Here is a 14,261-nt window from a genome sequence, read left to right as displayed (position 1 = left end):
ATTGCAAAGCAAGTCTGTTGGTAATCGTTTACTTTCTAACATGGTAGCAGAGGATAATTTGGGAAGTAACGATTTTTACCCGCCGGTCGGCAAGGCTTCGCCAAAATAGGCTTCGCAGCCGACGTCCACATTGTCAGAAAAATTCAAAATGGCGGATGGCCGGCATACTGATTCTTCCGCAAGTACCTTTACGTTTTTGAAATTAAATGATAGGAATTACGGTCAATGGAAGGCGGACATGCGGATGGTCTTATGCGAATTCAGTCTTTGGGGAATTATTGATGGCACTGATCCAGCGCCCACAGGTGAAGGGGTTACGCCAGCCCAGACCAAGGCTTATTCCGACCGTAATCAGAGGGCGTTGTCTAAAATTTATCTTGCGGTGGATAATCCTCATAAGGGGATAATTGGTTCTTGTAAGACTGCTAAGGAGGCTTGGGATTTACTGTCTGATACTCATGAACCGAAGTCGAGGGCCCGTATAGCGGCGTTAAGATCGGAATTTCTTAGCCTGCGTTATACCCCACCAGAGTCTGTCTGCTTACATTGCCAGGGTGCTTCAAGTGGCTGACCAGTTGAATTTAGCAGGGAAAACATTGGGTGATGATGAGATAGCTTACCAACTAATTCATCGATTGCCACCCCAATATGAGAACACCGTAGTCCGGGCCTATGCATTAGAAGATAGCGAATTTTTACCAAAGAATGTTAAAGCATTATTGCTGTCAGAATATGAGCGGCAAAGGCAGATTGCATTGGAAGACGCGGGGGAACCAGCGGTACAGTCAAGTTTTTCTTCTCACCTATGTTCTAGTTGACGGAATTCTAGACGGGGTGCTTCACAGCAGCGGGGACCCGAGTGCTATAATTGTCATAAAGTGGGGCACATTGCACGAGATTGTTATGCTAATAATGAGGGACCACTATGTACTATATGCAATAAAAAGGGCCATACTTTGCGAGATTGTCGCATGGACCAACGATATCAAGCTAACAGATTTCATTCCCAACAGAACCATCGAGGTCAAACTTATAGGAATAGAGGCCGGGTCGCACAGTCATTTTTTGCGTCCGCAACATGTATGGTGGCGACGACCGACAAGGACGGTTTTGCATATGATTCGGCGGCGACACATCATTTTTGCAACAGAAAGGAATGGTTTTATAATTACCGGGATATGGAGGCCCCGATAGACATTGCACAGGGGAGTGCCAAGGCGATGGGTACAGGTGACATAAGAAGGATAAAGTTCTCCCAATGATGTTGTCCGGTATTATGAAGGTAGTAATGAGATCTATGATCCGCAGCTATTCGATTTTAAGCCCAAAGGGCAGAACGGGAGTAACATAGAGGCTCATTGTTTGGAAATACCACTGTCATACGATGAAGCGGTACAGAGCAAGGAAGTTGATCAGTGGAAGCATGCCATGCAGGTTGAATACGACACGATAAAAGAACGTGGAGTTTGGAAATTAGTACCAAAACCTCAAGATAGGAAAATTGTGGGCAGTAAATGGGTGTACGATATAAAGCGCACAGCTGATGGAGCGGTGGCCAGGTTTAAAGCTCGATTAGTGGCTCAAGGCTTCACCCAGAAATTTGGACTTGATTTTTATCACACCTACGCACCGGTGGTAAACTTCACTTTGGTCAGATTGTTTCTACTCATTTTTGCCGTTTCACTGGGATGGTTCAACCGACACCTAGATGTTAAAGGGGCAAGTTAGAAGAGGACATCTTTATCTCACAACCCAAAGGTTTCATAGAGGTAGGGAAGGAAGGCTTCGTCTGGCATCTCCAGAAAGCCATTTATGGCCTCAAGCAAAGTGGTCGACAATGGTACAATGAGCTGGACGCGACCCTGTTGAAAATGGATTTCAAAAGACTGTGTTGCTACAACTGCATATATAAGATGGGTACTAACGGAATCCTTATTGTTTACGTTGATGACATCATTGTCCTAGCAAGAGATGAACAGACCATGCAAGACATTGTCAAGATGCTGAAAGCACGTTTCGACATAACTGACCTAGGAGAACTTAAATATTTTCTCGGAATTGAGTTTGAACACCCCAAAGGGCGTATGAAAATACATCAAAGCGGATATATATCAAAGATCGCAAAAGAATATAACATCACTAAAGACCCCACATTGAAAATGCCTTTACCCACGGGTGTATCATTAACTAAGAGAGATTGCCCAGAGAGTGACTACTTGGAAACATTGTATAGAAGAATTGTTGGAATTTTATCATACCTTTCACAGCGAACGAGACCGGATATCGCGTTTATCGTGGGAAAATTAGCACGTTTCTCGTCCAAACCCGGTAGAAAACACCATAATTACACGTTGCGCATTTTGAGCTACATTTGCTCTACCAGCGAATATGGACTGAACTATCGCCGCGTTAATAACTGTGCACTCGAGGTCTATTCAGATGCATCATACGCCTCAGATGAAGATGACAGAAAATCCACCAGTGGGTTATTCGTCTACATCCAGGGAAATCCAGTGAGTTGGCGATCAACCAAGCAGGATACAGTGGCTCTAGCCAGTATGGAGTTCGAATACGTGGCACTAGCCGAAGCCGCAAGAGAACTGATTTGGTTAAATAGTATTCTCATAGAAATCAATCCTTTGTGTAATAATTTAGGTGTTATTAAGAAACCATTATTGTTGTGCGATAACCAATCAGCTATTTATTTTTCCGAGAGTCGAATAGAAAATAACCGAACTAAACACATAGATATAAAACACCATTTTGTGAGGGATCACTTTGAGAAAGGTTTATTTAATTTAGAGTTCGTCCCTCCAAAAAATAACTTGGCCGATATATTCGCCAAACTCTTACCACAGAAAATGGTTATAGATTTCTGTTTAAGAATTAGATTAATTTAACAAGTTTTGTACCAAACAAATTATTAAATTACAGGGGAGTGTTGTAATTAGCTGACCTTGACCCTAGTATAATATTAGCGCGACCTCTAGTGATAACTTGTGTCTAAAATATTCCTTGAGCCTGTTGGCAGCCTTGTTGTTCCTCCTTAGTATATTGAGATGATAGGTTAGGCTAGAGGACGTTATGCCGAATTCTAAATGTTGGATGTGTAAATATATTGTTTATAGTACTAATTAAATTAACCAGTTTTATATTGCAAAGCAAGTCTGTTGGTAATAGTTTACTTTCTAACAATTAGATATATTGCGCTAAAATGATTCTTTTAGTATTGTCTTAAAATAGTTGGTCTCATCGCGTATCCCACTGTAGGTTAAATTTCGCTTTTTCTTAATTTCATAACCAAGACTGTTCCATACTAAGTGTATATTTATATTATAAAATCTTATAACATTTATATGAGGATATTGAATTATAATCTGTTACCAGACACGGCTTTCTTGTGAAATTTAAAAGGGTTGCAGCATTTCCTTTGGTAACTGTCATACTTCACCAAAAGTAAAGAGTGATATGGTGATGACGTACAGTTTTTAAATATTCACATGTGTATTAGATCGGATGAGCAGCAACTCTTTTTCAAGATCATTCAGCTCATTATATAAATAAATTCCCTTAGAAGAACATTGCGTTGTTTTATGACAATTTTCTTCCTTAATTTCGCATACAGAACATTTAGAAACAGACATGTCTAACACCTGTTGACTTGAATAAATGTACTACGAAGGATATAAGTGAAAATAATCATCTTAAAAATAAACGGCATTAACCTTTTTTACGGGAGTCTCACTGATGCCATCTTTCAATTAAAATTGAAAATAATAAACATTTTTAAAGATTTTAGTTTTGTTTTGAAAATTAATTTTTGACACTAAAGAATCAATTACGGAAATAGTTAAATACATCGTTTGAAAGGTCTGGTTAGGGGCTATGTAAATTATAATGTTTTTCAAGTTAGGCGATTTTCGCTATAAGCTTGAGAGTTGTAGCCCCAGACAGACGGTTTTCCCAAAGTATGGGTCTATAACTCAAGACGTAAAATCTTAACACCAATTTTGAGTAGCTTAACGTTTTTGTCACCCCATATTTAGTAGAAGAGGCAAATTTGGTTGAATTTGTAAAGACAATAAGCTATTTACTAGACATTTTTCCGGGGGGTACCAAAATGAGCTTTCAAGAGTGCAATTTTTCTGGGGTGTAAGAAAATTTGAAATAAAACATGAACCGTGAAATATTTTGAGAAATCACTTTATATGCATTGTTTGTATGGGCATAGTATCATTTCTGCCAATTTTTATCGAAATCCGTTGATCCATGGTAAACTCGTTGACCGATTCTGCGTGGAATGACCCATTTCCATAAAAACTTGTTGAGGTTAACGGTAATAGTAAGTGTAGGGAGCTGTTGGCTCGAACGCGTGGCACCACCCTCCTACGCATTGTAACCCAGCCACCTGAATAAATGGCTTCAAAAGTCGCTTGATGACTTAGGCCTATGGTGGTGCCTTGTGTATTAGCCTAGCTGATTATTATTTAATTTTAACATCACCCTTCTGTGTTTCAATGCGATAAAAGCCATAATGTTAAGGAAACCTGGCCAATTTGATTGACTTGGAAGTGAAGGATAATAACAGCAGACCCTGATATAGATTTCCTAAAAATTGTCTGAACATTTTCATTCTTCAATTTTAAGTTCAAATAATTTTTTTAGGTTTGGCAAAACAACCAAATTTCCACTCTCTAGGTTTTATCCGTAAAATAGATTGTATTTTATAATTGGTAAAACGAATTTCAGAAGGACATTCAATTTCTAAATAATATAAATATAAACAGCATAATGCGTAGGAGGGTATACGTGGCAAGTCCTTTATGTCATGCGAGCCAACAGCACCGTTGACTTCAACAAGTTTTTATGGAAAGGGGAAAGTGACAGACTTTAGTGAAAACCCCTTTAATCAGTGGGGAGAGATCTTGCAAAAACTCCACGCAGAAGTAGTTATGAGTTTTCACCCAATGGCCGTAGATAAGAGAAGCTGAAACTTTTGTCTTGCATATCCTCTCTACTGTCCACCAGGTAATGCACAAAAATGTACTTGATACTCATTCTAAATAGCTGATATTAATAATGCAAAGTGTTATGAAAGTAGCAGCTATTTCATAAAATTTAAAAAAAAAATTTGGTGTACAAATGAAATGTAAAATAGAAATTTCAATATTTAAAACAGATATCTGAAATTTCTTTGGGTAAAAAATTTTTGTGCAATAACAATACCAATAGTATTTCAAATTAAGCCTGGCCATCAATTTGTTTTTTTCAAACCCATAAAAAATAAACAAGATGATATACTTCTGACTAATTGAGTATTTGATTTGGAATATGACAGCTAGCTAGGTAAGCTGTCCACATCAACTGCAAATGCAGTTAATAGGTGAAATAATACAAAATTTTAGAAAAATGTTATTTAATTCAAATGAAACAATTATATATATGGCACAGTATATAAATGCCTAATAACTTGAAAATACATTAGAAAAACTAATTACGACCAAGGACCATTGCAAGTAAAGCCATTCGAACGTACATCCCACCCTCAGCTTGCCTGAAGTAGGCTGCACGTGGATCAGTATCAAAATCTGGGCTGATTTCGAAGACACGAGGCAATGGGTGCATAACAACCATCTTCTTTTTTGCCTTAGTCATAAGTTGGGGAGTTATGATGAAATGACCACAGGCTTCATCATATTCTTCTTGGGTTGAAAATCTTTCTCGTTGAATTCTTGTCATATATAAAACGTCAGTACTTAGCAACGCTTCTTCCAGAGATAATACTTCTTCTTGGGGAATTCCTTTTGATTTCACATAATCGATTACAGATTGAGGCATTTTTAAGTTAGGCGGTGATACATATTGCAACTGCACTTTGTAATGGGTTAGTAAACGTGCCAAGGAATGAACAGTTCTTCCATGTTTCAAATCACCAACCAGAGTGATCACTAGACCATTAACAGTTCCTATTTCTTCTCTTATAGCGAATACATCAAGTAATGCTTGAGTGGGATGTTCTCCTGTGCCATCACCAGCATTAATTATCGGCGTTCTGCAAATTTTGGCAACTGTGGCTACTGCTCCTGGTTCGGGGTGCCTAAGTACAACACAGTCACTATATCCAGCCATTACAGTTATTGTGTCTCCTAATGTTTCACCTTTTTTAACAGATGAAGTGCTTTCATCCATATAAATTACGTTTCCACCTAATCTTTGCATTGCTGCAGAGAAAGAACAGCTGGTTCTAGTGCTCACTTCATAAAATATCGAAGCCATAACTTTTCCACGAAGAATATGGTCGAGTGGTCTATCCTTTTGTACGCAAATTCGGAATGTATGAGCCAAATTAAAGAGTTCGTGTAACTGATCTCTAGAAAATAATTCTACAGTTATTATATGACGGCCTTGAAGTCCATGCTGGGAAACCTGAGGGTGATACTTGGCAAGCCCCAAATGGCTTGAAAGAGCAGGATCCATGCTTAGACGCCATAAAGTTGCATCTGTATTTTGAGGTCTGGATTTTTCTTTTGATATTCCAAGTTCTTTCAGCATGTTTTTGTATATTTCAGACATTTGAGTATGAGCTTCTCTATTAGTTGACAAAGTTGAATCGCTACTAGTTTTAAGTTCAGCTAAAGGCTCTGAAATGATTGCTTCTTCTGAAGTAGAAATAGTGGACAAAATAGTTGGTGTAGTTCTACCAGGAGAGGATAGAGCTGTACTTATCAAAGGACTGGCAGCAATTGGAGGAACTTGAAGTGTACTTGTACCACAAGCTAAAGCAGGTCCATATATTGTTCGTTCAGTATCACCATGACCAAACATATCGATTCCATAGCCTTGTTCAACTAAAATTCTGCCATCGACAAAAGCTAGTTCGCCTCTTAAAACTACTCTCCTAACTCTGCCTTTGACCTTTTTCCCAAAAAATGGGGTCCACTTGGATTTACAAAATGGCATGGCATTAGGTATAGTCCATTCTTCATTCAAATCCACTTCTATGTAAGTATCTTTTTGATCAGGAAGCCCAAAAATTCTTTTTGGATTATAGTACAATTTATTAACAAGATCGTCCATACTAAGTTTTCCTTGAGTTACAGACGTAAGTAGCAATGGCAACATGGTTTCTAGACCAGGAAAACCTGGAGGTGCATTTTCCAAAACTTTTTCTTCTAAGGTATGTGGGGCATGATCTGTAGCGAAACAGTCAATTACATCCATATTTTCCCACAAAGCTTTTTGGTCTTTCAATGAAGCTAACTTTGGCCTAACTTCACCCTTAGTTCCAAGTGTAATTATATCATCTTCACATAAGTACAGATGATGTGGACAAACTTCACAGGTTATAGGAAGTCCTCTCTCTTTGGCATGTTTTATAACCAATATTTCTTCTTCCGTCGCAACATGGCAAATGTGTAGAGGTCGTTGAAAGAGGCTGGATAATAGAATCACAGAAGCAGTTGTTTGCCCTTCAGCATGGGCACAAATTGGAATGTTTCTAGGACAATGTTCAAAGTGTTTCATCCAATTTTTGATTCCTGCTAAATGTAAAGGACCGTAAGTTGTGTTAAGATACATCTTTACGCCAACGATATTCTTTGCAAGACTTGGAATTTTTTCCGCATTATCAGTAGTAGCACCAACAAATAACCCATAATCACAACGGGCTTTCAAGGCACATTGTTTCATTAAGTTCAAAGATTCTCGGTTTGTGACTGGAGGGTTTGTATTTGGCATGACGCAAATCATTGTGATTCCTCCAGCTAATGCTGCTGATGTTCCGGTATCAAATGTTTCTTTATGCTCAGCACCTGGCTCCCTCAAATGGGTATGGACATCGATCAAACCTGGTAGCCTTATTATTTGATGAGATGTTAAGCAGTCAATGTGGGTTTTAACCACAGGACTGCACGAAACTAGCCTTAGAGATTCGACAAGTAGTTTGGCACATTTTATGTCAGTAACAAGGGGAATACTATAGTCTACTGCCAAACGTCTTGTTCTATAGCCCTGAGTTAAAAATGATGAAACTCTCCTTGCACCAGAGCTTCTCATTGGCAAATTGATAACCAAATCAAATTCCTTCTGAGCAAGAAAATCAGCAATACTTCTAAGTTGACCCCTGGTAGTATTTTCACTAATATCAGCAAATGGCCATTCAACTGCTTCGATTGTTATTCCATGTTCAGAATAAAAGTCTGCTGTTCCAATACTAGCATATAGTTTAAATCCCATTTTTTCTAGAGTTCTTACACTTGGAAGAAACTCCGACTTGTGCTTGTAGCTTCCAATTGAGAGTAAAATTGACTTTTCAGGTATGGTGAAACCAGTGCTTAACAGTGCCTTGAGGTAAGCTTCGTAGCGGTTTTCTCCAAAACATGCTACTTCTCCAGTGCTGGCCATTTCAACACCTAACGTTACATCAGCGCCTACGAGCCTAGAGAAGGAGAATTGAGGTACTTTAACTCCTACTCTGCCACACCCAAATGTTATATTGGCAGGTTCTGGTTTTCCACCCATAATAACTCTGGTTGCTAGAGCAACTAAGTCAAAATTTAGGGTTTTAGATACAAAAGGAAATGAGCGAGAGACTCTCAGATTACACTCTATAACTTTGAGTTGATTATCTTTAGCTATAAGTTGCATGTTATAAGGCCCATTAACCTCCAAAGATGAACCAATAGCTAAGCAAATAGCTCTAATCTTGGCTAGTGTTTCCCTATTCAAGTCCTGTGGTGGAGTTACCAAAGTTGCATCTCCCGAGTGAACTCCGGCATTTTCAATGTGTTCTGAAACAGCCATTACCAGAAGTTCACCATCCCTAGCTACAGCATCCACATCTATTTCTTTAGCTTCCATAATAAATTTAGAAATTACAACAGGATGCTCCTTAGATACTGCAGCTGCCTCAGATAAGTAAGTTTCAAGATCAGTTTCAGTGTGAGCAACATTCATTGCTGCGCCACTTAATACATATGATGGACGAACTAGACAAGGATAACCAACTTCATCGCAAAATTGTTTCGCTGCTTTTAAAGTTGTAAGCTCTTTCCATTGAGGTTGTGATATTTTTATGTTATCCAGCATTCTGGAAAACTTGAATCGATTTTCTGCCCCATCAATTGACTCTGGTGACGTTCCCAATATCCTAGCTTTCTGTCTGTGCAAGTCCATGGCTATGTTATTTGGCAATTGTCCACCCATACATAAAATAATACCTTCCGGTTGCTCCAAACAGTAAATGTCCATAACAGTTTCAAAAGAGATTTCATCAAAATACAAGCGATCGCACATATCGTAATCAGTGCTAACCGTTTCAGGATTATAATTAACCATTATAGTTTTCTTGTTCATTTTTCTTAGTTCTTTGATGCATCCAACAGCGCAGCAATCAAATTCTACAGAGCTTCCTATTCTGTAAACTCCAGAGCCAATTACCATAACTGCTTCGCCTCCTGGATACTCTATATCATGTGATTGACCATTGTAGGTTAAATATAAATAGTTTGTGACTGCTGGCCACTCGGCAGCTACAGTATCAATTTGTTTAATGCATGGGATAATTCCATTATTGTATCTTACTTTCCGGATTAGTAATTCTGTACTTTCAATACATGCTGCAATCTGTTTATCACAAAATCCAAGTTTTTTGGCTGCTGCTAATACATCTGGAGGTAATGAATCTGGATCATTTTTGTAAGTTTCTAAATTGGAATGACACTTGATAATGTTTTTCATTTTGTGCAAGAACCATGGATCTATTTTGGTAAGATCATTTAGGAGAGCTATTGAATAACCTGCTTTCAAAGCAGCTGCAACAACTAGGATACGTTTGTCCGTTGGACTTGAAAGTTCTTCATCGCTGACAGTTTGAAGGTAGGGGTCAAAACCATTGAGACATTCGTCCATCATTCTCAATGCTTTCTGGAAAGCTTCTTCAAATTTTCTACCAATCGCCATAACTTCTCCAACACTCTTCATTGAGCTTCCAATTTTTGTACTAACTTTAGTGAATTTATTAAAATCCCACCTGGGCATTTTAACGACGCAATAATCAAGACTAGGTTCAAAGCATGCGGTTGTACTACCAGTAACTGAATTTTTGAGAACTGGTAGTGGAATGCCCAATGCTAATTTAGCTGCTATGTAAGCCAGTGGATATCCGGTAGCTTTACTAGCTAGAGCTGAACTTCTAGAGAGACGTGCATTTACTTCGATTATATAATAATCTTCGGAGTTAGGACTTAACGCGTATTGAATATTACATTCCCCAACTACTCCCAGATGGCGTACAACTCTTATAGCGGTAGTTCTCAGACGATTATAATCTTCATTAGTTAATGTCTGACTAGGTGCAACGACAATTGATTCTCCTGTGTGTATGCCCAAAGGGTCTACATTCTCCATATTGCAAACTGTTATACAATTATCGTAAGCATCTCTAACAACTTCGTATTCAACTTCCTTCCATCCTTTCAAGCTTTTGTCTAGTAACACTTGAGATGATCTTACAAAAGCCTGTGTGACAACTGTTACTAGTTGTTGTTGATTTAAAGCGAAGCCAGAGCCAAGGCCCCCCAGGGCGTAAGCTGTACGAACTAAAATTGGATATCCTAATTTATTCGCTGCATTTATAGCTTCCGGAACACTATACACGGCAGCACATGGAACTGTCTTTTCACCAACTTCTTGTACTATATCTGCAAAAAGCTGCCTGTCTTCCGAGTTAATGATCGATTGTATTGGTGTTCCTAAAACCCTAACATTGTACTTTTCAAAAACTCCTAGTTTTTCTAATTCAACTCCACAATTTAAAGCCGTTTGTCCTCCAAATGTTAGAAGAATTCCATCTGGTCTTTCCCATTTAATTACTTGCGTGACATAGTCAGTAGTGATAGGAAGAAAATAAACTTTATCAGCTAATCCTGGATTCGTCTGAACAGTAGCAATATTTGGATTTATAACAACAGTTTGAATTTTTTCTTCTTTCAGAGCTTTAATTGCTTGGGATCCAGAATAGTCAAATTCTCCAGCTTGTCCTATTGAAAGCCCGCCAGATCCCAAAATAAGTACTTTAGAAGGAAGTTTAGTTTCAGTAAAGGTTTCATCGTTGTGTTCCATTTTCTTTTCATGTATTTTGGAATTTAATCGTTGCTTTACAGACATTTCATTAGATCCATTAACATTTGATTTCACAGTATCTAAGAAAATGTCAAACAAAAATTCCAAGTCTTCTGGACCAGCCATGTGTTCGGGATGAAATTGGGTGCTGAAAAAGGGCTTATGTTCATGAATTATTCCTTCATTTGATTTATCATTGGCATTTGTAAAGAGTGGAAGCCATCCTCTAGGAAGCGAGTCTTCATCCACAGCAAAGCCATGATTCTGAGATGTAATGAAACACCGTTTTGAGTCATGATGTATACAAGGCTGATTATGACCCCGATTTCCATATTTCATTTTGTATGTTGTAGCTCCAGCTGCCAGGGATAATAGTTGGTGACCCAGACAAATTCCAAAAACTGGTTTTGGAATATCATTAGAAATTGCTTTTGAAATATTTCTTATGGTAATTTCACATTTTTCAGGGTCTCCAGGGCCATTACTTATAAACAGACCATCATACGTAGTTTGATCGAGATTGTAATCCCATGGCACCACCTGAACACATGCTCCTCTTTTAACCAAGCATCTAATTTGATTATATTTCAGGCCACAATTGATAGCTACGATCTTGGGAAATCCCTCAGGATTGTATAATCTTGACGATGTAAGAGAAACTTCTTTGACAAGGTTTCTTTGATTGGGATCAGTAAATAATACGGTATCAGGAACAATATTTTCCAATACTACTTTTCCTAAAATGGTGCCAGTTTTACGAATAATTTTTGTTAATTCTCTAACATCTATGCCTTGAATTCCAGGAACACCATGTTCTTTTAACCAGTCTGACAAAGACTTATTAGCATTCCAATGACTATATTGTTCGCTTAATTCTGATACAATTAAGGCTGAAACCCAAATTCGATGAGACTCAAATGATTGAGGTAATCCACTGTCGTTACTCAATGTAACATCTGACACCCCATAATTTCCAATTAAGGGATATGTTGGAACTAATATCTGAGCATGATATGATGGGTCTGTCAATGATTGGGGATAGCCCACCATTCCAGTTTGAAAAACCACTTCTCCGCTGACACATACCTCAGCCCCAAAATGTTCCCCAGTGAAAACAGTACCATCTTCTAGAATTAAGTGAGCTAACATTTTAATCAATTTTTGTTAACGGACGCTTGAACACAGTCAGGCCAGCCAGAATCGGAAATTATTTAAAGTTTCTGAAATTAAAGGAAAAACTATAAGCAATAAACTTAATGCAAATATTGTAACACAAATTATTCTATCCTTCCACCTGTAAAATGGTTCCTACATGTCTCAGGGGGTTAGTTTGGTTGTTGTAATTTCTCACTATTCCTATCTATTTACATAGAAGACACTTGCTTAGAAAGATAATTAAATTTTACATTATATCTATTGACAAAATAACCACCTACCCCAACAGTGGCAGCCGAAGATAAATTATAGCACTATTTATGACAGAAGACCAAATTACACAGGGGATCTTAATATTTAGGGCAATAAAGCTACACGATTTCATGCACTCTGAAATCAAACGAAATATATTCTGCTCAACAGACCTGGCCAAATTGAATGGGGATGAAATGGAAAATCAAAATTAATTTAATTACCATAAATTTTATCTTTCATGAAAATCCAAGATGTTCCAATGATATCCAGTCAGGCACTTCAATCCTAAAGATTTACAGATAAAAGTCACTTCAACTCTCCTTAAATAAATGATTGAAACCTCCGCTTGGCTTAACTACACTAAAATCTAGTTTCCAAAACATTTCTGCCTACAGGCTAGAAAGAGACATAACAATAACAAAATATACTTCGAAATAATTTACTGAACTTACACCCACGTTTCCTTCTCACGCTTTTGAATGACAAATAACCCGGCCATGCGGCATGCGGGAGATGGTGATGAGATAAAAGCAGTGACCCAATGCTGCCAACATCCGTATGCCTATTCCCACGGACAAATAAAAAACCGCTTGAAAACCCGCGGAATTCAAAGCATAAAAAGTAGAGAAGTTACTTATTTGATTTTCATGAACCATATCGCGACCATTGAATTGGGAATAATACTGCTAGAATTACAATTACGATTTCGGTTGCCATGTTTACGCGGGACCTGTTCTGATAAGACTGTACCAAATTCATCTTTATAATTAGGCGGTAGCGCCATCTATATTTTGTGAAGTTATATGGCTAAAAAAATAATTATTAGCTAACTCACCGTAACTTGAGTTAAAAAGGATCGTGTTGACAGAATAAAATTATTTTGAAACAACTTCCAAGCTTTGTTTGTTACGAGTAATCATACATTTCAATTTCGCATCCGATTCTCGAAAAAATTCAATTGCAATATAGTTGCCACCACTAGAGACAGATGCCGCCACGGTAGAACGATAAAGTTGATAATGTCTCCTTATTGAACGAAATTGGTCCCGCGCCAGCCAGATTTAATTGTACCTCTATTTATTCCCAACTCAATGATCGCGACCGTACCTCGGTTGCGAAATAACTCGGAAAAGTTAAATTGGGTAAAAACAGAAGAAAATAGGGGGAAGTTCGCTTCTAGTCAGCTTTGAAAAGGCGTCACATTTCACGAATTTTCGCGCCAAAACGGTTTGCCAGAAAATCGTGGATGAATACATCGTTTAAAAAATCAAATTTTCTTAAATTGAACAATTGTAACATATTGTCCTTCTCATTCTCTGCTAATTGAGCTAAGGCGTATTTGCTTTCGTCGTTTATAGCCGTGTTGAATCAAAATAAAAACAACTTTTTCAGTTTGGTTTATTATGCGTAAAAAGGCGTTTTCGTGGGTCACACGGCGACTACTACGGCTCAAAGCTACAGATACGTACTTCCCCTATTTACATCTGGTAAAAGTCATTTTTTTTTAATTTAAAAATAATATATATTCAAATAACAAAAGTAATTTACTTCTTTTTGGGATTTATGAAAAGTTTAAAAGGAATATAGCCTCTACTATTTATCTGGCCTCCAAAGGCGTCCTCCCAATTTTGGCGTTGCTTAATGTTTTGTTGTGGAGATTACTATTTAAATTGTTGGGATCTTCCATAAACCAAACTCCTAAATTTGTGCCCCCCCCCCCCCCCAACCTA

At 37.9% G+C, this 14,261-nt stretch overlaps 1 protein-coding gene across 1 annotated transcript; it reads right to left on the bottom strand.

Annotated features, from left to right (window-relative positions):
* Positions 1 to 5,399: 5,399 nt before the first annotated feature.
* Positions 5,400 to 13,067, bottom strand: r (carbamoyl-phosphate synthetase 2, aspartate transcarbamylase, and dihydroorotase rudimentary). The gene is made up of 3 exons (XM_090176008.1): positions 12,984 to 13,067; positions 12,753 to 12,816; positions 5,400 to 12,341 (listed from the first exon to the last, which is right to left on the bottom strand). Exon 3 carries the CDS (start codon positions 12,268 to 12,270, stop codon positions 5,491 to 5,493), a length of 6,780 nt encoding a protein of 2,259 aa, XP_090032134.1. The 5' UTR covers positions 12,271 to 12,341; positions 12,753 to 12,816; positions 12,984 to 13,067; the 3' UTR covers positions 5,400 to 5,490.
* Between the last annotated feature and the right edge of the window lie 1,194 nt (positions 13,068 to 14,261).

This window comes from Leiobunum rupestre, chromosome 5 (genome assembly GCF_980474605.1).
Source record: "Leiobunum rupestre chromosome 5, qqLeiRupe1.1.hap1, whole genome shotgun sequence".
In the NCBI taxonomy this organism is placed as follows: Eukaryota; Metazoa; Arthropoda; class Arachnida; order Opiliones; family Sclerosomatidae; genus Leiobunum; species Leiobunum rupestre.
Note: the sequence above shows the minus strand (reverse complement) of the source record. Positions and strands in the feature narration are given on the sequence as shown.

Coding starts and splice junctions, on each gene's coding strand:
- r (XM_090176008.1), bottom strand. CDS start 12,270: ATGTTAGCTCACTTAATTCTAGAAGATGGTACTGTTTTCACTGGGGAA.